The following is a 25,854-nucleotide window of genomic DNA, read 5'->3' as shown; positions in this document are numbered from 1 at the left end:
TGATACTATAGATCACGGCATCCTCTTGGACCGCCTGAAGGGGTTAGGTATTGGGGGCACTGCTTTGCAGTGGTTCCGGTCCTTCCTCTCGGGCAGGTCTCAGAGGGTGCTACTCGGGGACTGTAGCTCCAGTAAGAGGTACCTCACTTGTGGGGTTCCTCAGGGGGCTATTTTGTCCCCGATGTTATTTAACATCTATATGAAGCCGCTGGGTGAGATAATACGGAGTTATGGTGCTGGGTGTTATCAGTACGCTGATGACACCCAAATCTATTTCTCCGTATCTCGTTCGTCGGCCTCGAATTCCGATGGCATCTCTTCTCTCAATGAATGTCTTCAGGCGGTAATGGGCTGGATGAGGAAAAACAGATTGAAACTGAATCCAGACAAGACGGAGGTGCTCATGGTAGCGGCCCCGAAACCAAGAATTGGGTTACAACCTCCAGTCCTGGATGGGGTCACACTCTCCTCCAGCGACTGTGTTCGCAGTCTGGGGGTGCTCCTTGACTCGTCGCTCCTGATGACAAATCAGGTAAATGCGACGGTCAGGAGTGCCTGTTATCAGCTTCGGCTGATACGCCAGCTGCGCCCTTTTCTGGAAGTAAGGGATCTCGAGACGGTTGTGCACGCACTGGTAACCTCACGCCTTGATTTCTGTAATGCACTCTACATGGGGCTACCCCTGTGCTTGACTCGGAAATTACAGCTGGTTCAAAACATGGCAGCCAGGCTTGTGTCAGGTACATCTAGGAGGGACCACATTACTCCGGTTTTGAGGTCCCTCCACTGGCTGCCTATCAGCTTCCGGGCCCAGTACAAGGTGTTGGTTATCACCTTTAAAGCCCTAAATGGCTTGGGTCCAAACTATCTTAGAGACCGCCTCCTCCCGTACAATCCTCCCCGCGCTCTCCGGTCCTCTGGGAGGAACTTACTGCAGCCTCTAAAATCTAGGCTTGCGGCAACCTCCCGGGGGGTGTTCTCTGCTGTCGCCCCCAAACTCTGGAACGACCTGCCGGATGAGATCCGTCAATTGACATCATTAGACAGCTTTAAAAAAGCGGTCAAGACGGATCTCTTCCGGCAGGCCTTTCCAGATTAACCATCCCGGCCCAGGGACCCAGGTTCCCTGATTCCCTCATTCCTCCCGTGGCCCCATCTTAGAGATGGTTGAGGATCAACAGAGGGATATCAGGGTTTTTAGTTTTAATTGCTGTTTTTATCCTTGATATTGTATTTTTAATATGTTATACTATTTAATACTGTCTTAAGGGGGGGAGGGATAAAGTGTTTTTAATTGTCATATTTTATATTTTACTGTTGTTAACCGCCCGGATTGGTTTGCCAGAGGGCGGTATACAAATAAATATTATTATTATTATTATTATTATTATTATTATTATTATTATTATTATGCTTTGAAGCCACTTGTCACAAGAAGGGCTTGGGTGTTTCCCTGAATGGTAGCAATGGGGTGGAGGGCCCTATGGGGTCACCATCCAGAAATGATTTCTAAGGGCCTCTGAGTTGCATTTCTAGCACACAGGCCAATCTCCACCTGGCAAAAGTTGTGAAAATCAGCTCTTGAGAACTGAGGCTGGTACTGACGTCTGTCAGAAGAGAAAAACAACAACGTAATCCATCAGCTATTTTGGTGGATCAAAGGACAAACATACAGGCACCTGCATTTCCCACTCAGACCAAAGGGATGTGACTCCTACCATCCAGATTTAAGATTTCAAAGCAAAATGTTTTAAATGATAGCTTTTTAAAATTCAGAATGGTTTCCAATTATTAAGGCCTTCATTAAAACCCAAGCTATGAATTTCACAAGCATAACTAGGCTGCAGAATTAATAGTCAGCGAATTGCTGTGCCATAGAGGTGTGTTTTAATAAACAGGCGTTGCAGCTCAGTATGTTCCCACAGCTTGGGAAGTTACTTTAAGAAGAGTAATTCATTTCGATTCTTCATTACACTTTAGTTTAAAAATAATTTGTTGTTGTTATCATCATGTTTAAAAAGTAACTTATTGCAATGCCCACTGCACCGCTGGGTTTTCTTCTGTTATGATTGTTTTAGAAGAACCTGGGAACCGAGAACAGGATGGCAGGGTTGAACTTTTCAGGGGGTTTGGCTCCATGGTCTAAAATAATTCACCACTTTACTGTTTGCCACCCGTCCCTTACTTTTCTTCAGTTTTCTTTTCTTTTTGGGGAGTGAAAGAATCTCAGAATGATGAGAAATGGACACAAAACTCAGGAAATCCCTATAAAAATGTAACTGTACACATATGGAGAGAACAGGAATATCTGCTTTGCTCCATCCATTAAGTACACCTGGTCAATTCTTCACCCCTACTCCCTGCATGATTTCTGAAAAGGTAACTTGTTCTGCCCTCCTCATTACTGAAAAAAGGATATGTTTCGCAGGTAACTATGTCACTTGTAACTTGCGATTTCCAGGCTCCAAGTGCCCCTTGGACTGGATTGTTAAAATCCTGGAGGGGGATTCTGAAATGTCCAAGGAAGACACACTTTGCAAATACATCACAGTTGTCCAGCCTTCTTTTGAACAAAATCTCTTCCTCCCATTGCACATCTCAATTGTTGTGAACCAACTGTAGGAGGATGTTGTGACACTTTGTGCATGTGATTGAGAGAGAAACGGAGAGAAAGCCATAGAAAACGGATCACTGGTTGGTGCTGGTAATTGACTCTGGATAAGCCCAGGTCAAGGGCCCGCTTTTCCAAATTCCTCCCAGACCCCTCTGGACACTTGCTTATGAGAGGTCAGTGCCAACGGAGAGCCACGGCATCACCTTTGACAGAAGCTCCGCTCAGGCCTGGGAGGAATGAAGAGCCACGGCATTTATTGCGACGGAGTAAGCAACGGGGATAGTGGAGGCAGAGGGAGGGCTTGGCGGCCGGAGGGAGAACCCAGAGCAACTGGCAAGGGATAGATCCTACAGCAGTGATTCCTAAACTATGGTCCTCCGGGTGTTTTGTATTACAGCTCTCAGAAGCCTCAGCCATCTTGGCCAATGGTCTTAGATTCTGGGTGCCGAAGTCCAAAACACCTGGAAGGGCAGAGTCTGTGAACTGCATCCTAGAGGTTATGTACAGGAAAATCAAAGCAAACTGAACTGGACATGGCCCATCTCCCCTCCTAACGGACTGGAGAAGGGAACAAGCAACCAGACAACAGGTCCTCCTCCCTTCAAGGCCCAAGGAGAGACCAGTGAATACTCTGACTCTGGTCACTGCAGGAGGACAAGGAGACCACTTCTGAAAGGGACAAGCCAATGTCTGGTTGGGGTCTGGCTCTTATGACCGACGACAGAAAGCCAAGCCAGGCCACCTGCATTAACACCTGGGCTCCCTTCCTCCAAGTGCCATTTCTCCTTGGCTGCAGAAAGCAATGTCTTTGTTGCCACGATGGCATTCCAGCTCCTCCCTCAGAAGGCATTGAAAGGCCACCGGGACTGATCTTCTCCTGGGATGAAACAGAAGGCTTGGGCCATGGTCCTCTATGCTGGGTGGTTTCAGCATTGGTTCCCCAGCTGCAAAACGGGCACAACAGAGACCCACTTTGGAGGGACTGTGGGGTGCTTCTTTTGCAAATGAAAAGCACTTGGAGGCTACCAGTTGGGAGATGACACCCACAAAAGAAAGAGCTATGGGTTAAAGTAGGCATAGGGGAAGTGGGATGGTGGTCTGCAACTCCCAGAATTCCTCACCCTGGCTTTGCTAGCTCAAGGCTGAAGGGCACCACCTTCTGTCCCGGGTACAGAAAGCAGAAGTGGTCTCAGAGTCATCCGTACCCAAAGGCAGAGAGAGGCAGTTAGACAGCCGAGCAAAGCCCAGCCGACGTGGCGCTCGAGAAGCTGATGGCTTCACATCCATTTGTATCACCACATCATTAATTTTTCATCCCTGGTCAAGCAGGGACATTCCTGTCATAGGCAAACGTGCTCTCTTGCCCGTCTGCATGGTCCTCACTCTAGCTGAAGTGTTTGGGGGGGGGGGGGTTTTGGGCAGAGCAGCCCATGCTGAGTTCCACAGGGAGACCCAGAGGGAAAGGGTTCCATCTTGGGCCCCCACTTTACAGACGCTTCCAGCCTCCACTTTATTTTGTCATCTAACAGCCGAGCCACTGCAGAGGCCTCTGAGAGGTCCTTTCTCCTTGCTATTGAACTGATAAATTCACTGTATTACTTTTCACAAATCAATAGCCCAGCAGTTACCAGGGGTTGACGTGACCAAAATTGGTTTCAGCCAATTTGTGAGCGTAATAAATGTCCATTTATCAAATCAATTCATTCTGTGGGGCTTCTCCTCGGCCCCTGGCTGGGCTCGTGATGACCGAAGGGGTGACATCCTTCAGGGTGCAGACCAAAGACCAATGCTGCCCCTGCGAGGGAGCCAACATGTTGGCATGCCCATGGGCCAGCTGGGCTTCTCCCCTTCCCTGGGCACGTGTGGCTCAGTGGTCAATGGGAGAAGGCAAGGAAATGGATTTCTCCAGAGAAAGGGGGGGCATGTTGGGCCATGGATACAACGCCATTCTCAGCCTTCAGGGCTCAGGAAGAGACCTCGATGTGGATGCCAGGCTGGTTTCTTAATGGGAAAGAGTCCTAAGGGGACACTAATCTCAACTACGAAGCCACTGTATAATGCAGAAGCAACAGCACTTGAATTTGGGCAGGGAGAGCAAGGTTTGGATGCTGGCAGCCTGTCAGATCTTGGTCAAACCACCTATTTCACCCTCCCCACCTCTGGCCTTCAATTGCACATCTGCATAATGGGTTCAAACTGCCCTTGGGCAGAAGATAACCGGTTCCCCATAAAGACCCAACGTTAGTGGACTGCTGGCCAAGCAACTGCTAACTGTGGCAGTGGTGGGGATCCTTACCTCCCCATCACTTTCTTCCTCATATTTTGGACCTGGGGGGGGGGGGTGGATTTAGTCCAGATAGAAAATATACGCAGCACGCCCTGCATCTGGCACTGGGGAAAAAACAGCAGAGCAAAAAAACTTTCTTTTTTTGGACAACAAATCCTAGAACCCTCCCCTGATCCTCCAGTACTTTTCATCCCCTAAAACTAACTTTTCCAAGCCCTAGGTGGCCATCCAAATGTAGCCAACTGTAAAGCAAGTTGTGTAGAGTCCTTCAGCCCCCAGGTTTCATAAAATGGGAACAGTGCATTGGCGAGAGGCTGATGCCCAGTTGGCGGCCAGCCTTTTGCATCCTGGGTGAGATCCAGAGATGGCCAGAGGTTGAAGGGCAGAAGAGTGCCCACTGACCCCTTAATTCAATGGCAGCTGCTCTCAGTTGTCCCTGAAGCACCTGGGACATAGAGGGACACTCCATGGTTGCCACAGCCCCCCCAATTCCCCCCTACACAGCCTCCTCCCAGCTGGAATGGCTGCAGCTGCAGTGGAAGGGTGCTTCCAGGGCCCACGCTTGGACACTCGGACGCTCAGTAGCCTTCCCTGGCCAAGGCTCTGCACCTTCCCTCTTTTCCATCTGAGACCCTCAGATCTTTCTTGCCAATGTTGGCTTTAATAATAATAATAATAAAAATGTTTATTTATATACCGCTTTTCCTTAGATCAAAGCAGTTTACAGACGAATAAAACCGTTACAACATCTCATAAAATAGATAAAATGCAAAATACAAATTATATAAAATCTAAAAAACAATCATTCAAGAGAGTAAGGCAGAGAGTCAATGGGATTGGGAGTGCACAACTTCATTTTTCAGCGGGGAAGGCTAGACAGAAGAGGAAGGTTTTAAGCCTCTTTTTAAATGTTTCCAGGGGGGCCACAAGTCGGAGTTCCTCGGGAAGACCATTCCAGATTTGTGGGGCCGCCACTGAAAAGGCCATCTGGGATGTAACAAGGTTTTTGGAAGATGGAATCTCCAACAGGTTCTTCCCAGATGTTCTGAGAGTGTAGGGCTCTGTCCTGGGCCCGGTGCTATTCAACATCTTTATCAATGACCTGGATGACAGAATTGGGAGCATACTTATCAAATTAGCAGATGATACCAAATTAGGGGGAATAGCTAATACTCCAGAGGACAGGATCAAGATTCAAAATGACCTGAATAGACTAGAAAGCTGGGCCAAAGCTAACAAAATGAACTTCAACACGGAGAAATGTAAGGTATTGCACTTAGGGAGGGAAAATAAAATGCACAGATATAGGATTATGGGGGAGACCTGGCTGAATGAAACTACTTGTGAAAGGGATCTAGGAGTCCAAGTAGACCACAAGTTGAACATGAGTCAACAGTGTGATGCGGCAGCTAACAAGGCCAATGCGATTTTAGGCTGCATCAATAGAAGTACAGTGGTACCCCGGGATACGAATTGATCACGTTACAAAATTTCCGGGATACGAAAAAGTTTCATTGGAAAAAACTGTTCCGGGATACGAAGGTTTTTTCAGGTTACGAATTTTTTTCGGCGCGAAATTCAAACGCGCGGCTTGCCAGCGCTAACGGAAAGCCCTTTTCGGCTTGCGAAATGCATCGGGTTACGAACGGCGCGGCGGAACGAATTAATTTCGTAACCCGAGGGAGCACTGTATAGTGTCTAGATCAAGGGAAGTAATAGTGCCACTCTATTCTGCTCTGGTCAGGCCCCACCTGGAATATTGTGTCCAGTTCTGGGTGCCACAATTCAAAAAGGACATTGAGAAACTGGAGCCATGTGTCCAAAGGAGGGCAACTAAAATGGTGAAGGGTCTGGAAACCATTTCCTATGAGGAACGACTTAAGGAGCTGGGGATGTTTAGCCTGGAGAAGAGAAGGTTGATATGATAGCCCTGTTTAAATACTTGAAGGGATGTCATATTGAAGAGGGAGCAAGCTTATTTTCTGCTGCTCCAGAGAACAGGACCCGGAACAATGGATGCAAGCTGCAGGAAAAGAGATTCCACCTGAACATTAGGAGGAACTTCCTGAGAGTAAGGGCTGTTGGACAGTGGAATGCACTCCTTCCTCGGAAGGTGATAGAGTCTCCTTCCTTGGAGGTCTTTAAACAGAGGGTGGATGGCCATCTGTCTCAGGGGATGCTTTGATTTGGATTTCCTGCATGGCAGAACGGGGTTGGACTGGATCAGGGCCCTAGTGGTCTCTTCCAACTCTATGATTCTATGATTCTATATGGGGAGATGCAGTCCCTCAAGTAACTGGGGCCCAAGCCATGTAGGGCTTTGTAGGTGATAACCAACACCTTGTAATGCACTCAGAAGCGAATAGGCAGCCAGTGAAGATCTTTCAGAATAGGTGTTATGTGGTCAAACCTGGATGCTCTGGTGACCAATCTGGCTGCAATATTTTGTACTAGCTGAAGCTTCCGGGCTTGGTACAAGGGTAGCCCCAGGTAGAGCGCATTACAGAAATCTAGACAAGAGGTTACCAGAGCTTGTACCACGGTTCAAGGTCCTTTTGGCCCAGGAAGGGTCGCAGTTGGTGTATCAACCAAAGTTGATAGAAAGCACTTCTGACTGTCGCATCTACTTGAGATGTCAACTGCAGAGACAAGTCCAGAAGTACTCCTAAGCTGCGAACTTCGACCTTCAGGGGAAGTGTGACCCCGTTCAGGACAGGTGGATAAACTTCCTTTCTAAGGCCTGGGGAACCTATCACCAGTACTTCCGTTTTCTCTGGATTCAGACTGAGTTTGTTTTCCCTCATCCAGCCCATTACTGACTCCAGGCAGGCATTTAGAGGAGAGACTCCATCCTTAGTCACTGCATCAGTTGGAGACACAGAGAAGCATATTTGGATGTCATCAGCGTACTGATAACACCGCGCCCTGTGTCTCCGGATGATCTCTCCCAGCGGTTTCATGTAAATGTTAAACAAAGTGGGGGACAATATAGCTCCCTGACGGACACCAGATGTCAACTCCCTCTTAGAGGAGCACGTGTCCCCCAACTGCACCATCTGGAATCTGCCAGAGAGGTAGGAACGGAACCACTGGAGCGCAGTGCCCTCGATGCCCAACTCCCTCATGCATTCCAGGAGGATACTGTGGTCAATGGTATCGAAAGCCGCTGAGATGTCCAATAGCACCAACAAGGCCACTCTTCCCCTATCGATGCCCAGACGGAGATCATCGACTAAGGCAACCATGGCAGTCTCAACTCCATATTCCGCTCTGAAGCCAGTTTGAAATGGTTCTAGATAATCGGTTTCATCCAAGACAGCTTGGAGTTGGAAGGCAACTGCTCTCTCGATCACCTTACCTAAAAATGGCAGTAATGAGACTGGCCTATAATTGTTCCTTATCAGAGGGTCCAGGGAGGGTTTTTTAAGCAACGGTTTGACTATTGCTAGTTTTAAACTAGATGGAAATTTTCCCTCCCTGAATGATGCATTAATTATGCATTGCAATAATGATGTTACCGCATCACCACCCTGGGTGGCCAGCCAAGAGGGACAGGGATCAAGAGAGCACGTCGTCTTCCTAACACTTCCAAGGGGCTTGCCCACTTCATCGGTATGTACAAACTCAAAGTAATCCAGTTTAATAGAGTCCACGAAAGCTCTGGACACCTCTCCTATTGTTTCTGATGAAATGCCTGCATCGAGATCAGCCCTTATCCGAGAGATTTTACCTGCAAAGAAGTTGTTAAAATTGTCACAGCAGGCCTTAGTTGGTTCTAAAATAGGGTTCAGAGTGGGAGGAAGCTGAGTCAGCTCCCTCACCACCCTGAACAGCTCTGCCGGACGTGACTCCGCAGACGCAATACGTGCAGCATAGAAGGAATTTTTTGCTGCACCTATTGCCACTCCATAAGACTTCAAAAGAGCCTGATGGAGTGTTTTATCGGATAAGCGCTGGTGTCTCCACCAGCTGCGCTCTAGTCGTTGCATGGACCGCTTCATTTCCCGAAGATCTTCCGTATACCAAGGTTTCTTATTAGAAGCGGGCCGGAAAGGATGCTTAGGAGCGATACTGTGTATAGCCCTGGAGAGATTATTATCCCAGATGTTAGTCAGGGCATCAACAGAATCGCCATCAGATCCAACCATAAACCCCTCTAAGGCTTCTTGGAACCTTTTGGGTTCCATCAGCCTTCGAGGGTGGACCATCCTAATAGGTCCTCCACCCCCCGGGAGGGGGGGGGATTTGGATAGTTGCCTTAAGTCGAACCTCAACCAGGAAATGGTTCGTACGTGACAAGGCAGAGGTACTACATACCTCTGCCCATGGATTCTCCCAATCGGTACTAAAGACGACATCGAGCATATTACCTGCGCAATGCGTTGGGCCTGGGACTAACTGGGACAGGCCCATGGCCATCATGGAAGCCATGAACTCCCGAGCTGCGCCCGTCAGATTTTGTGAGCCAGCCTCGAAAGGGATGTTGAGGTCCGCCAGAACAAGAAGTCTGGGAGACTCCAACACCAGTTCCGAGACCAGCTATGTCGGCTCGGCTAGGGAGTCTGTTAGCCCACGGGGTGGACAGCAGACCAACAGGATCCCCAGACTGTCCCTAGCCTTCAGGGTCAGGTAAATACACTCGATATAGTCTGTTTTCCGGATGGGGTTCCTGGTCAAGGTAAAGGTGTTTTTATGTACTATGGCAACACCTCCCCCCACCGCCCACGTGCCCTGATCTGCTCCTTAACAGTGTACCCGCCTGGGAGAGCCTGTGCCCACACTGCATTGCTCTTGGTCCCCAGGCAAGTCTCTGTAATGCAAGCCAGGTCACAGTTCTTCTCTTCCAAAGGATGAAGATGGAACAAGTGTGGCCCACAGGCCGGGTGTGGGGTCATGTGCAGCTGCCCAGAGCCTGTATTGTGGCCCCAGAAGCCCCCCAGGTGACTGCCACAGACCTCAGGCCCTCATTTAACAAGGAACAGGTTCCAAATACTGAAAGCCATGCTTTTAATTCTACCTACAGCTTAATTATATTTTAATGTTTGTACGTTTTTACTATCTCTTTGCCAGAGTATTTCCGATTTCTATGTATGGATGAAAAGCTGGATAGTAAAGAAAGATGATAGGAAAAGAGTAAACTTAGTTGAAACGTGGTGCTGAAGGAGAGTTCTGGAGATACAGTGGATGGCCAAATGAACAAACAGGTCCTGGAACAGATCAATCCTGAAATCTCCCTGGAAGCCAAGATAACAAAACTGAGCCTGTCCTCCTTTGTCCACATCATGAGAAGACATCATTGCAAAAGACAGAAATGCCTGGCAATGAGGAGGGAGTAAGAAAAGAGGAGGACCACGCAGCAAATGCAGAGACTTCATCAAGGAAGCCACAAAGGCTGCCCTGAGTCTGCAAAGCCTGAGGAGGGCAGGTAAGATCATGGCGTCCTGGAGGTCTCTCATTCACCATAAATCAAAGTCAACTTGACACCAAACAACAACATGGTTTTAGTGATGAGAACTTTAACAATCTGTTTTGATTTGTGTACTCCTCCGTGATTCCCAGGAGCTGGGAAAAAGGCAGGAGAAAAACAAATGCAAAGCTCACCCCCGCCTCCCTAAACCACCTCAAAAACCTGGCTATCTGGGTCCACTTGCAGCCATATAGTGCCCCAACCACTAACTCCCAGAAAAACACAGACTGCATCTAGGCTGAATCCCAGAACTGGATGGAAGGATTAGAAATATATTTCTGTCGCTCATGCTTGAGGCAGAAAGGGATGCTTGCAAAGAGGGAGATCTAGGCTTCTCCCCATTTTTGGCATTCCTTCTCAGCCGCACAAGCGCCCTGGCAGTGACCAGAGGTGTGGGCACTCTTCTGCCATCTTCTGCGCCCACCCTGCAAACTGTCAGCTTTGTATTATTTCTGCCTGAAGGCAGACGGCCTTTGATTGGATCTTTGCATGGCACCTGGGACGGCTCAGGCACTTAACACATGATAAATATTATTACCATGAATTATGCAAATTGATCAAATTTGCACACCAATGCTCATTCTTTCTGGTTTTATTCTTTGTGAGGAAGTATCAGTAGCTACCAAGGATACAGAGAGATCGAACTCCAACCAAGGAAAGTCTGGCCTGGTCCTCTCTGTCCTTCTGAGGGTTCAGATGGGCTATTTGTTTGTTTTCACCCTTACCTGTGGCCAGCAGGTTCCCCAGGTCTATACTAAAGCCAAGAATTGGGTTTTCTTTTGTTTTTTGGATATGTGTATAAGGACCATGGTTTCTTGCAAAGGCAAAGCAAGGCAAGGCAAGGCAAATAAATTCATTAACTGTCCTTCCTTCCTTTGGCTTTCTGCCTCCTGCCAATAAGTGTCCAAGGTCCAGCTGACCAAGCATCTCAGCAGTCTTGCCTGCTCATTGAAATGACCATGGAAAACTCACAGACCAGGTTCTGCAAGAGGGGATTTCCTTTTGGGGAGAAACACGGACCACACTCATGCTTCCTCCTCAGTGTGGTGTCATGGTTTCCATTGTGGACCAAGACTCCAGGAAGACTATGGTTCTAATCTCCTCTCTGCCATGGGCAAGTCACACTCTCTCAGACTCAGAGGAAGGCAATGTGACAAGAAGAAGAAATCTGGCCAAGAAAACCCTGTGAGAAGGCTGCCATACACTGGTGTCAACCTAAAGGCCCATAACAACGGAGCCAGCATGGCGTAGTGGTTTCAGTGCTGGACTAGGGCACTGGGAGTACAGGGTCCAATTCCCTGCTGAGCCAAGGAAGCTCACTGGGTGACCCTGGGCAAGTCACACTTTCTCAGCCTTAGAAGAAAGCAATCACAAACCTCCTCCAAAGAAATCTTGCCAGGAAAACCCTAGGAAGGGGTTGCCATAAACAGGACTCCACTTGATGGTAACTAACAGCAAAAGTCCTACAGAGTATTTGTGAGAAAAGTTAACTGTGGAAGGAGCCACGTGAAGCAGCTCTGACACAATCAGGAGAACACAATCTATTAAGACAGGTTCAGACCTGTTTTTCCCCTCCGTCTTCTGGGAACTTTTCAACCTGGCCTTTGGCCGCTCTTAGGAAGAAGGATTGAGAAGCCCAAATCCCTTTCTATCCATCTGTTTTTGCTCCTAATGGTCTCACCGCAAACGCATCACGGCGTCTTCAGTAACTGGAGGATGACGGAGAGTTTTAATATTCTTCCGCTCCTGCAAAGCGCTCTCTGAGAATGAGTGAGGAGATGCACTCTGAGAAGTTGACTTCTTCGGCTGTTCTTCCCTCCAAGCGCAGCCAAAGGTTTCAAAGTTGTCTCTGCTTCTGACGGTCATCGGTCTCCCTTGCCAAGCTTTGTGGCGGCCAGATCGTTCACTCAGAGAAGGCTTTCATTCCCAGCTCCAACACTCTCGGCTTGCCCAAGTATAAACAGCTTCAACTCTGAGTGATCTGTCAGGGCTGTAAAAACCCATTTCCTTTGTGTGAGTGTATGTTCTTTCAGGTCACCTGTTGACTTATGGGGATCCAGTTAATTTCAGAGAGATTTGGTCAGGGCCCATTTCTATGTACCACAATTCAAAAAGGATGTTGAGAACCTGGAGCCATGTGTCCAAAGGAGGGTGACCAAAATGGCAAAGGGTCTGGAAACCATGAAGCCCTATGAGCAATGCCTTAGGGAGCTGGGGATGTTTAACCTGGACAAGCGATGGTTATGACAGCCCTGTTTAAATACTTAAAGAGATGCCATATTGAGGAGGGAGCAAGCTTGTTTTTTGCTGCTCCAGAGACTAGAACCCGGAGCAACGGATGCAAGCTACAGGAAAAGAGATTCCACCTCAACATTAGGAGGAACCTCCTGACTGTAAGAGCTGTTCGACGGTGGAACACATTGCTCCCTCTTAGATTTTGGTGGAGTCTCCTTCCTTGGAGGTCTTTAAGCAGAGGCTGGATGGGTCACTGGGAGGGTTTCAATGGTGTCATCCTGCATGGCAGAAGATGACCGGATTGGATGGACCTTGGAGACTTTTCCAACTCTAGGATTCTACAATCCAAACTACACTGCAGGAATAATCCAGTCTGAGACTGCTTCAACTGCCCTGGCTCAGTGCTAGAGAATCCTGGGAATTGTAGTTTATTGTGGCACCAGAGCTCTCTGACAGAGAAGGCTAAATGCCTCACAAAACTACAATTCCCAGGATTCCCTAGCACTGAGCCAGGGAAGTTAAAGTGGTCTCAAACTGGATTATTTCTGGAGTGTGTTTTGGACCAATGATAACTAACCAAATCTCTACCTTGTTTAGTTTCCTAGATCAGGCAGGATCTGATAGTGCCTTAAGGGTATTTGGGCTCTTTGTCTTCTTTATTTTACTGTTTTATGGCCTTCTTTGAGCTTTATAACTGCTACCAGTTAATGTTTTGTTTAGTTTGAATAACATGCTGACAGAGTGTTCCATTTTATAGCCCTCTTTGTTGCTGTTGTTATTGGCTGTTGCTAACTGTTTATAACTGACTTGGATTTTTAAACTTTGGAACAGAGCAGAGCTTTTTATTTCAATGGGCCTTTGGCTCTCAACTGGTTGGCGGCAGAAGGGTCTTTTAAGGGGGTATTTTCTTATCTTTTATCTTTGCAGTTGTTGTTGTTGCTGTTGCATGCCTTTAAGTCATTTCCTAAGGTGAACCTATCACAGTGTTTTCTTGGCAAGATCTGTTCAGAGGAGGCTTGCCTTTGCCTTCGTTTTAGGCTGAGAGAATGAGACTTGGCCAAGGGGACGCAGTAGGTTTGCATGGCTGAGGAAAGGGGGTCCGGTCCGTACCATGGTCTCCAGAGTCATAGTCCAACACTCACATTACTAGACCATGCTGGCTCTCTTTATCTTCATTATTATGTATGAAATGTTGTACTTTATTATGGCTTAATGTTCACTAGAAGCCAAAATGACTAATCTGAGACTATCATATTTGAGACATATCATGGGAAAATATGATTCCCTGAAAAAGATAGTAGCATTTTAAGACAGAAGAAAAAGAACAAGGTGGCCTGACTCTTTCAAGAAAGGCACAATGGCTGCCCTGAGTTTGCAAGACCTGAGATGGGCAGCTGATGACCTTCTTGAATCTCTCCTTCAATGGGTGGCCACTGAAGTTGGCTTGATAGCAAAGAACAAATTTTATTAAGTATATATTATGCCTTAACTTGTTAAGTTTGTGAGGAATTGGGTCTACAAGACAATATTCAAATGATGATATAAACACTAAATACTTGTGGGCTCACAAACGTTCATGGGCATGTCCTGGGCCCAGTGCTATTCAACATCTTTATCAATGACCTGGATGACAGAATTGGGGGCATACTTATCAAATTTGCAGATGATACCAAATTAGGGGCAATAGCTAATACCCCAGAGGACAGGATCAAGATTCAAAATGACCTGAATAGACTAGAAAGCTGGGCCAAAGCTAACAAAATGAAATTCAACACGGAGAAATGTAAGGTATTGCACTTAGGGCAGAAAAATAAAATGCACAGATATAGGATTATGGGAGACACCTGGCTGAATGAAACTACGTGTGAAAGGGATCTGGGAGTCCAAGTAGACCACAAGTTGAACATGAGTGAACAGTGTGATGCGGCAGCTAAAAAGGCCAATGCTATTTTAGGCTGCATCAATAGAAGTATAGTGTCTAGATCAAGAGAAGTAATAGTGCCACTGTATTCTGCTCTGGTCAGGCCCCACCTGGAATATTGTGTCCAGTTCTGGGCACCACAATTCAGAAAGGATTGCGACCAAAGGAGGGCGACAAAAATGGTGAAGGGTCTGGAAACCATGCCCTATGAGGAACGACTTAGGGAGCTGGGGATGTTTAGCCTGGAGAAAAGAAGGTTAAGAGGTGATATGATCGCCCTGTTTAAATATTTGAAGGGATGTCATATTGAAGAGGGAGCAAGCTTGTTTTCTGCTGCTCCAGAGAACAGGACCCGGAACAATGGATGCAAGCGCCAGGAAAAGAGATTCCACCTGAACATTAGGAGGAACTTCCTGACAGTTAGGGCTGTTCGACAATGGAACGCACTCCTTCCTCGGAGGGTGATAGAGTCTCCTTCCTTGGAGGTCTTTAAACAGAGGCTGGATGGCCATCTGTCAGGGATGCTTTGATTTGGATTTCCTGCATGGCAGGGGGTTGGACTGGATGGTCCTAGTGGTCTCTTCCAACTCTATGATTCTATGTGCCCCATTAGCTGCTGAGCAGGGATTTTAAAGCATCTGGCTAACAAAACCCTGGGACCCCAAACTCACCAGCCCCAACAGTTGTGATGGCGCTCTCTTGACCAATGATGTGTTCACGGAGCCTCTGCTCCAGAGGAAACCTCCGGCGCTCCTCTATTTCTCTCTTGCGCTGATCTTCCCGGAACTGTGGGAAGGGAAAGAAGTGCATTCAGCAATTAGCCATGCAACACAAGTGTACCTCTGACATCAGCAGGTTCTTTATGGGAAATGGGTATTATTATTTAGTATGTTTCTTTGCGTGCTGCTTTTCAGTATACACATCCTCTCAATATATACAGTGGGACCTTGTTATTTGCTGGGGTTTGGTTCCAGGACCCCAGTGGATAACAAAATCTGTGGATGTTCAAGTCCCATTAAATATAATGGCAGAGCAAAATGGTGAGAATTATATAAAATGGAAAATCAAAGTTTGCTATTTGGAATTTATACTTTTTTGAGTATATAGTTGAGAATTCAAGCCGTGGATGCTTGAATCTGTGCATACAAAATCCATAGATAAGGAGAGCCGACTGTACTATCTGTTTTTCAAAACATCTATATCCAACTATTCCTGCTCATATCAAATAGCCAGAACAGTTGGAAGGGGGAAGTAAGCAAGACACACAGGCTCGATACAAACGGGCATGATGTGCTGTACTAACACCTATTTTAGGGTTAGGGACCACATGGCAACCACACAGTCCCTAACCCTAACATGACACTGTAATAATGGTGCTGCCCTATGTACACAGGCTCCGCCATTGTTATGTAAGCGCTGCACAGTGTCCACACAGTGTCCGCATGGCACCGCAAGGCACTTACGTAATGAATGCACCACTGGCACACTCATTACGTTGGCTCTGCAGTGCAAAAAGAACCCGGTCTTTCCGGGTTCTTTTTCCTCCATAGGGAAGCCGCATGGTTTGATGGCTGCGGCTTCCGTCCGGAGGAAATTAGGCCGCTGGCAGGCCGCTCTTTTTGGGCAGTCTGTACCTCACCACAAACACAGTAAGATAGGAAGGCAGTAAAAATTCTATTCTTATTAAATGTACTACTGAGAGCCAGTGTGATGTAGTGGTCTGCGTGTTGGACTAGGATACGGACACCAGGGTTCGAATCCCCACTTGGCCATGGAAACACACTGGGTGACCTTGGGCAAGTCACACTCTCTCAACCACAGAGCAAGGCCAGGGTGGCCAAACCCCGCTGGACAAATTCTGCCAATAAAACCATGTGATAGGTTCATCTTAAGGCTGCCATAAGTTTGCAGCAAATTGAAAGCACATAACAAAAACAAAAATACTAGGAAGAAAATTCAAAAAAGCAGAGAAAGCAGAAGAGAATAAACTCAAAAATAAAGAAAAAGGTAAAGAATCCCTCAGACCTTCCAGATAAAAGAGGATTAGCAGTGCCACAGATCATCAAGAGGGAAAGTGATAGGTAAAACAGACCCTTCAGACTCTGGTGACCTAAATGCCTGGTCCTGCACAGCTGACCCACCTGGTATTTTGCAATCAACTGCGCATGCAGGAGACCAGGAGGTCCACCGGCCCAAAGGCACCAATGACCCAGCTCAGGAAACAGGAAAAAACACAGCAAAATGAAAGGGGGATCATTTGCTGTCTGCTTCCAAATTGGAAATTGACCCAAGACAGAGATGATCAAGTGCTCAGACCACCAGACACAGCTGATCATTGCGCATCCATCAATTCCCCATCCCCTGCCCCAAATGGGAAGCCTTGGGAAGAGGACTGTTGGGGAGGCATGGCGGGGGGGCTGGACTGGATGGCCCTTGCAGTCTCTTCCAACTCTATGATTCTATGAGGAGAGCAATCCCCACTTCTTCCTTGGCGAATGCAGAGCATGGCTGCAGAAGACCAAGGGAAGGCCTCATGTCTTGGCCTAAGTCTTTGTCCAGCGGCCACAGGAATCCTCAACTGGACAATGGAGCCAGGTCTCTGGAACATGTCCAGGCTTTAACTAGCTCCTCATCGCTTCTCTCTTGCCTGGATTTGGGTATCTTCCTTTGACTCAGAGTCTGTTTTCTCCCCTTGCAAAGGATGGGACAGGAGGGATTACTGAGCAATTCACAGAATGTTATACCACACAATGAAATGGGCATAAGGGAGTCAAGCTAAATAGCGAAGAGCCAGAGAGGTCTCACTGTTCATCCATCTGGCCCAGCATCCCAGGAGGCAAGAGGATGAGGCAACAAGCCTTTCCTCTGGAAACAAGTGGGTTTCTGCTCTTCTCTCTCTCTGTCTACTTGTGACGGATGGGAAGCTGGAGCAGATCTGGGTACAGATGCTTTTATATATTTACCTAGTTATCTGGGCATCCCATTTAACCCCCTGCTGGGCTTCTTCCCAAGGTGGGGAAATGGATGCACTCACTTAGAAGATACATGGAAAACACGACTCACTGTGGAAAAACAAACAAACAATGACACTGGACAAAACAAAACAAAACAAATAAAGCAGCTTCATTTCTATACTGCTTCATACTGAACTACGTAACAGTGTCTAAGCAGTCTACAACTGTAAGCTCATTGCCCCTAACAATTTGGCTCCTCATTTTAGCAACCTCCTTGGAAGGAAGCCTGAGTCAAGCTTGAGCCCCTTTTTGCTGGTATTGAACTCGCAACCTTCTGGTTTTGAGTGAGTGGTTGCAGGACAGGCATTTAACCACTGCGTCATCAGGGCTCCTAGATAAGATCCAGTTTTTCTTGGCAGCTGTGAAAGCAGGACAGTGAAGAAAGCCGAGAGGAAGGGAATTGGCTCATCTGAGACGTGCTGCTGGAGAAGAGTTCAGCAGATGTTGTGGATGGCTAAAAAGAAAAATACATGGGTTCGAGACCAACTGAACAATCCCTGCAAGCCAAAAATATCCAAACTATTGTACTTTGGGCATATCATGAGATGACCTGGCTCACTAGAAAAGACAAGAATGCTGGGAAATGTGGCAAGGCAGAGGAAAAGGAGGACACAGTGCTACAGGTGGATTGATTCCATCATGGAAGTAATGACAACTCTGAGTTTGCAGGACCTGAGTAGGGCTCTTGATGACTGGGATTCTTGTGGGTCTCTCACTCAATAGAGTTGCCGTAAACTGCAATCATCTTGACTGCAAACAACAACAACATCATCATCCGGTATGTCTGGATTAAGTGAGGGACTCTTTGTTGCTTACCCCCAAACAGGGCTGCAATGGGAGTCCTCAACCCTGGAACAAGTGAAGACAGCGCCTTCACATGTGCATAAAGCATGAGTGCCAAGGAAGGCTTAATGCTGAACATTATCTCCTAGATAAAGAGAAAACTGAAACAGCTAATGAGTTCCCATACTTTGGATCAAATATTGATCAGAATGGGCACTGTAGTCAGAACTCAGAAGAAGACTAGGAACGCAAAGGGCTGCCATGAAAGGACTAGGCAAGATCCTAAAGAGCAAAGAGATTCAACTGACCCTGAAAGTTAGAATCATCCAAGCCACTGTATTCCCCATCATCCCCATGTATGGATGTGAGAGCTGAATGGTGAAGAAAGTAGATAGGAAGAAAAGCAATTCATTTGAGAAGTGGTGCTGGAGGGGAGTGCTGAGGATCCCGTGTGCTTGTTGCTGAAGGGGCGGAGCTTCTGTGAGTCACATCTGTGAGTCACAAGGGGGCGGAGCTAGCAACTAGCTTTATATACCACCTTCCAGAGTCTTCCAGAACAGTCCGGCCAGAGAGAGGAGAAGGAGAGGAGCAGCTGGGCAGCCATATTCAGACCATGTGCTTGTTGCTGAAGGGGCGGAGCTTCTGTGAGTCACATCTGTGAGTCACAAGGGGGCGGAGCTAGCAACTAGCAGGTCTGCCTGGAAGAAGACTAGCCCTCCCTTCAGCCACCATCTTGAAGGGGAGAGAGGCAGGCTAGCTCCACCAGGCCTGCCTGGAAGAAGCAGAGTCCTCCCTCCGGTCCATCTGCCTTGGTCCAGGCCTCAGAGGGAGAGGAGAATGCTGGACTTGATCCCCTGCCCCCCTCACCAGTCCCTTCTCCTTTTGTGTCGTGTCTTTTAGATTGTAAGCCTGAGGGCAGGGAACTGTCTGGTTAAAAATAATAAATGTAAGCTGCCCTGAGAGCCATTAGGGCTGAAGGGCGGGGTATCAATACCTAAATAAATAAAATAAACCCCTGGCATGCCAACATTGGTAAGATGAGGAAGTAGGGGTGTCTATGGAGGGGGGGAGTCTGGGGCCATCAGGGGAGCTGGAACCACAGACTCTCCAATTTCAAAACAAATTCCTGGTCAGAGAGGCAGGTTCCCCCTTGGGATGGAAGAAAAAGTAGGAAGCAGCTGCAGTTTTTATACCCCTCTCCAGAAGTACACAGCTGACCGCAAACAGGCTAGCTCCTCAGTCAATTCAGCCACAAGCTAAACATGAGTCAACAATGTGATGCAGCAGCTAAAAAGGCCAATGCAATCCAAGCCTGCATCAATAGGAGTGTAGTGTCTAGATCAAAGGAGAGCATAGTGCCACTCTACTCTGCTTTGGTCAGGCCTCATCTGGAATAGTACTGCGTCCAGTTCTGGGCACCAGAGTTCAAGAAGGAGACTGACCAGATGGAGCGTGTCCAGAAGAGGCTGACCAAGGTGATCAAAGATTTGGAGACCAAGCCTTGTGAAGAACGACTGAGGGAGATTAATACGTTTAGCTTGGGGAAGGGAAGACTGAGAAATGGCAAGACAGCAGTCTTTAAATATCCGCAGGGCTGCCAAGTGGAAGATTCTATTGCTCCAGAAACTGGAAGACAAACCAATGGATACAAACAACAAGCAATTCCACCTAAACATAAGGAAGAACTGTTTTACTCTAAGAACTGATCAATAGTGGGAGGTGGTGGGCTGACTCTTCATTTTTGAAGGTCTTCAAGCAGAGGCTGGATGGGAATCTTTCAGGAGTGTTTCTTGCTCTGGCAGGTGTCTGGACCAGGCAGCCCCCCTTGAGGTCCATCCAGTTCAACCCTTTCTGCCATGCAGAAAGACACCATTCAAGTCCTCCTCCCTGAGACAGATGGCCATTCAGCCTCGGTTTAAAACCAGCCTCCAGTGAGGCAATAGCATCTTCCACAGCTCTTCCTGCCAGGAAGTTCTTCCTAAAGTTTAGGTGGAGTCTCTTTTGCTGTAGCTTGCATCCACTGCTCTGAGTCTTAGTCTCTGGAGCACCAGAAAACAAGCATCCTTCACCTCCAGTCCGAAATCTTTTCCTTCGCAGAAACAGCACCAAAGCCCACACTCATTTTGGGAACAGCAGAAAGGTAACCTGCTTTCTGCAGCTTCAAATCCAGCAGCAAAGAGTCATCAGGACAGTTTGCCAGTGCTTTCCACTAACCTAGGATTTTTCAAAATAAATAAATAAATACATATATACATAAAAATGAGATAAAGAGCCAAAGCAATGTTGGCTGTTGCTGCCGCTCTCTGCCTCGCGTGTGACGGAGGCGAACCCCCATCCGCCCCAATGCTTCAGCAATATGGAGCAATAACTTCCCGGAAGATCCCCACGGAGCAACGGAAGGGCACTTGCTGGATTGAATCCAGAGCCCCAGCCGACAAAGTCGCTCCCTCCAGGCACTGCATCAATCACCAGCCGGCCCCATCAATACATCTATGTCTTTCTGAATATATTGGCCAATTCTTTTTTTGCTTGCCTTTTTATAAAACAAACGTTTTCAGAACAAAATAATACATAAAATAGGCTTGGTGGTAATATATATTATCAGAGATCGGACTGACAGGAAGGCTGGGGGGGGGGGGAGATGTAAAAAAAGCCCAAGACCTGGTTAGTCTCAGTGAGAATAAAAGAGTCTTTTCTATTCCAGGAACATCTTGAGCATCAGAAGGTTTGGAAGGAAGACCACAGTGTGAAAAATCAGGTCCCTTTCCCTTTTTCTCAGAAACAGAGAAGTTTCTTGGCCAAGCAAGCCATCAACTTGTAGATCTCATTGCAATGGCAACTGGTACAACAACCCATTCAGGATGGAATCCTAGGTACGCCTGCCTTGGATTAAGACCCCATTGGGTTTTGCTTCTGAGTAAACCCCAAACTATAGAATTACAGAGTCAGAAGGAACCGTAAAGGGCCACTGATTCCAACCCCCAGCCACTGCAGGAAATCCATCTCTGAAGGACCCCCAAGAGATAAAATCATAGAACCATAGAGTTGGAAGAGACCACAGGGGCCCTGATCCAGCCCAACCCCCTTCTGCCATGCAGGAAATCCAAATCAAAGCATCCCCGACAGAGGGCCATCCAGCCTCTGCTTAAAGACCTCCAAAGAAGGAGACTCTACTATACTCCGAGGGAGTTTATTCCACTGTCGGACAGCCTTTACTCTCAGGAAGTTCCTCCTAATGTTGAGCTGGAATCTCTTTTCCTGGAGCTTGCATCCATTACTCCATTGTGTCCTGTTCTCTGGAGCAGCAGAAAACAAGCTTGCTTCCTCCTCAATATGGCATCCCTCCAAATACTCAAACAGGGCAATCATATCACCTCTTAACCGTCTCTTCTCCAGGCTAAACATCCCCAACTCCTTAAGTCATTCCTCATAGGACATGGTTTCCAGACCTTTCACCATTTTAGCCACCTTCCTTTGGACACTCCTTTGGATGCTGAATAGCCCTGGGCCCAGGACAGAGCCCTGTGGGACACCACTGGTCACTTCTCTCCAGGATGAAAAGGTGCCAGTGTTGAGCACTTTGGGCTCTGCCGGTCAACTAGTTACAAATCCATGTAACAGTTCCTTTGTCTAGCCCACCTTTTACAAGCTTGTTTGCAAGTATGTCATGAGGAACTTTGTCAAAGGCCTTACTGAAATCAAGATATACTATATCCACAGCATTCCCTTCATCTACCAAGCTGGTCATTTGATCAAAGAAAGAGATTAGGTTTGTCTGGCATGACTTGTTTCTCTGAAACCCATGTTGACTTTTTGTGATGATGGCATTGCCTTCTAGATGTTCACAGACTCTCTGTTTAATGATCTGCTCCAGAATCTTTCCTGGGATTGTAGATGACCTGTCAACCTTTCAAAGGAGGCTCCATCCACTGTTCAGTTCTTGTCCAGACCACCTGAAAGAGACTATCTCCCTTTAGGAGCCTCTGCTGAGAAAGCAAGCCAATGGAAGGACCAGATTACACTCCTTTCCATTCAGACCCCTTCTGTTGTACTTCCTCCTTATCTTCATCTTTTGAAGCTGTAATACAGAAAATCAAAACAGAATAAGAAGCTGAAATAGCGTCACAGGGCTCCCAAGGGGTCAAACAGAGGTGGGCAACCGCATGAGGGCCAAGGGTCCAAGCCAAGCCTCTCACCAGTTTCATCTAGCTGATGGTGCCCTACCTAGAAGTCTCCTTTTTCAGTCATACCTCCAATGTCTGCCAAGGAGAGAGGCTCTGTTCCTTTAGCCTGAAGGCAGCCTCACCTTGAAGCAGAAACAGTGGGCTCCTTCCAAAGCAGGTAATTGGGCTCCTGGCCTTTTCTTGCCTATTCACCACCCTGGCACTACTCCCAGTCACATCCCTCCATTTATGGGAACAACTGTAGTCCAATGAAGAAGCTCGGGAAATTAGGAACAAAAACAAAGTTCCCTTTGTACAAACAGTTTGCAAAAAGAGGCCACAGTCTTCTTGGACAATGAAGAAGGGTTTTCTTTTCTTTTTTAAGCAGAAGGGTGATGTAATCCTGGGAACTAGCATAAAAGTTGAGAGTGTGGAATAAAAGCCAGGCCTATCAGATTTGCAAATGACGCCAAATTAGGAGTAGCTAATAACCCCAAAGGCAGGATTAGAATTCAGTGTCCAGATCAAGGGAGGTAAGAGTGACACTCTATTCTGCTTTGGTCAGGCCTCACCTGGAATAATCCTGTGTCCAGTTCTGGGCACCACAATTCAAAAAGAATGTGGAGAAACTGGAGCATGTCCAAAGGAAGGCCACCAAAATGGTGAATGGTCTGGAAACCATGAAGCCCTATGAGGAACGCCTTAGGGAGCTGGGGATGTTTAACCTGGAGAAGAGAAGGTTAAGAGGTGATATGATAATCCTGTTTAAGTATTTGAATGAATGTCACATTGATGAGGTAGCAAGCTTGTTTTCTGCTGCTCCAGAAAATAGGACACAACGGAGCAATGGATGCAAGCTACAGGTAGAGATTCCAATTCAACATTAGGAAGAACTTTTGATTTTATGGCAGGTCTCTTCATCCCAGATCTTCAAGAATACAAATTCCTTTTACCTTCCTTATAGAGTTTTGTTCCAAGAGATGGCTCTTGAAGTTGCAGGCATACTTGGCAGATGAGATGGGACTTTTGCAATGAGGTTCAAGGAGAGATTGTCTTTAAACTCTCTCTTAAGGCCTGAGCGCAGGTTCTAGTAGGTGAAGGCTTCTGTCACAATACAGTTTGTTAGTCTTTCACATGCCTGCAAAGGTTTGCTTGCTGTTTTGCTGCAACAGACTTACTCAACCAATCCTCCAGATATTAAGAAGAATGAGGACATGGAGAATTCTCGTGTAAGCTAACAATGGATCCTGAAAGCACAGCCAGTTGTTTGGTGGGTGGAAATATGGCCATAGTGTGGATTCACAACTGAGCAGCTGTCTTTTCCGTATGACTTAGGAGAAGCTGCTCGGAGCTATGCACAGGCCAAGGATATCTTGGCACAAAGGAGGCTTGCTACTTCCAATGACCAGGTGACAAAAATGTCCTGCAGCCTCCTGATTACAGCCTGAAGGCCTACATTGTAGATTCCTAATTCATCAACCCCATTTTCATAGCAAGGAGACAAGATCTTTGGTCTCTGGGAAACTCATTTGCTGGGCACCCTGAGATGCCCAAATGGACCTGACCACATGCTCTGTTCTCCATCAGGGGACCTGCATCTTTGGCCAGGAAGACAGGCAGAAGAGATCTGGCTGACCCCAGGATGGGATGAGCAAGTCCCTGGGAAAAACCAAAATGGGCAGTGGCTTCATCTGGTATGTACCACGGCTGGATAAAGAACCATTATGAGGCAGTGACAACCTGGGTTGTTGTTGTTGTTACTTGCCATCAAGTTGGCTCTGACTATGGTGACCTTGTGAATGAGCAGTCTCCAAGAGCCCTGATCATCAACTGCCTGCTCAGGTCTTGCAGACTCCAGGCAACAGCCATGGCCTCCTTCACTGAATCAATCCACCTCTCTTCCTACTGCCTTCCTCTTCTCCCAGTATTATGGTCTTTTCCCATGAGTTGCATCTCATAATAGGTCCAAAGCAGGGAAGCCCCAGTGCCAACCTGGCCTGGCTGTAAGAAGTCCAAGGAGGCTGCTATAGTTGCAGTGAAGACACAAGGCAGCCTTTGTCTGATATGGAAGCTGTACGAAACCCCAGCATCAGAAGACTGGCAGAGCCCTGCTTTTGCCTCCGACGGTCCAAAAGGTTCTCAACTAGGATCTGCAGGACAGCCAACAAGGCCTCCAAGGGCTCTTCTGCCCAGGCGACACAGTCTCTCCTAATTCTGCATCTGTCCATTCATCTCCCACTCCTGGACCAGACCAGCGGGAGGTCAGTAGCTGGCCTTGGGCTCAACACACACTGGAAGAACCCTTAAGGCAGGCAGTCGGTCAGCAGATGTGTCAGATGTCTCACCTTCCCAGAATCATACAGCAAACAGGAGAAGCAGATGAAGAAGTAAAGGCCCTTGTGGCTCCTCACAACCCTCAGCCCACCAGCCGGCTTAAATGCCACCCACTGACCGCCTCCTCCTCTGGCCGCGTCCCAAAGGCTTCCAACAAGAATGTGGCCGTCCTTGAGGGCCAGATCTGTCCAAACCAAGCAAGCAGGAGACCCTTCTGAAAGTCCAACTAAATTCACACGCAAACACTCCTTGTTGCTCTTGTCACCAGCACATGTAAAAAAACAGATGGGAAGCATCCATGCTGTTAATAGCCTCACCAAGCCATCCTCCAGCAGTGAGTAAAAGGGGCAATAAATTCTCAAAGACTCTCAGCAGGATGGAGAGCAGTTTGGGCAACCCTTCTGCTGCCATTGCCGCCACCGTCTCTGCCGGCACCATTGTGTCCCCCTCAGTGGCACATTCATCACGGAGCAGCCCTGAGGAGCGCATCAGTTTTATACACACACGGGGCCATTTCGTTCGCCAACACCTTTCCATGAGCCAATCTCCCTGCAGCTCTTCTCCCCACATCATCCGACGGGTTTATATCAGAAAATAGAAGACACTTTTCTAATAATTGGCAATTCCCCCCCTCAAAAGGGCCTGCTTTTCTTGATGAAGGAAGGCTCCAGAGGCCTATTAAACTTCACAAGGCCTTCTCGCTCTGTTTCCTCGCTCCTTGCAGAGATTTAAGAATCCAACTTCTGACATGTCTTTTATATACATTGGAAACAGTATCCCGGTGGCACTCGATCCAAGCACTCTCTATCCCTTGCTGACTACTACAGAGAAGCACTCCTTCCCTGAGTGCTTGGATTGAGTGCCACCGGGATACCGATAGCCACACTGGTCACTGTCCTATGGCATGTGGGTCCTGGCAAGGCAACTCCAATGCCCCCCACATCCCACCCCCACTTCTGGGGCAGGACTCGGCTCCAGGAACAGCTGGGACACCTTCCAGCCTTGCATGCATGGCAGGGCTTCAAATGGTGCCAGA

At 47.6% G+C, this 25,854-nt stretch overlaps 1 protein-coding gene across 1 annotated transcript in view; it reads right to left on the bottom strand.

Annotated features, from left to right (window-relative positions):
- The window catches only part of CLPB (caseinolytic mitochondrial matrix peptidase chaperone subunit B), an 83,926-nt gene that overhangs the window by 23,101 nt on the left and 34,971 nt on the right, over positions 1-25,854 (bottom strand). Inside the window, exon 5 of the mRNA XM_042459832.1 lies at positions 15,196-15,310. Within this exon, the coding sequence (XP_042315766.1) occupies positions 15,196-15,310 (115 nt within the window). The remainder of the gene's footprint in view (positions 1-15,195; positions 15,311-25,854) is intronic.

This window comes from Sceloporus undulatus, chromosome 3, assembly GCF_019175285.1.
Source record: "Sceloporus undulatus isolate JIND9_A2432 ecotype Alabama chromosome 3, SceUnd_v1.1, whole genome shotgun sequence".
In the NCBI taxonomy this organism is placed as follows: Eukaryota; Metazoa; Chordata; class Lepidosauria; order Squamata; family Phrynosomatidae; genus Sceloporus; species Sceloporus undulatus.
The sequence above is the reverse complement of the archived record's forward strand: the minus strand, read 5'-3'. Positions and strand labels throughout refer to the sequence as shown.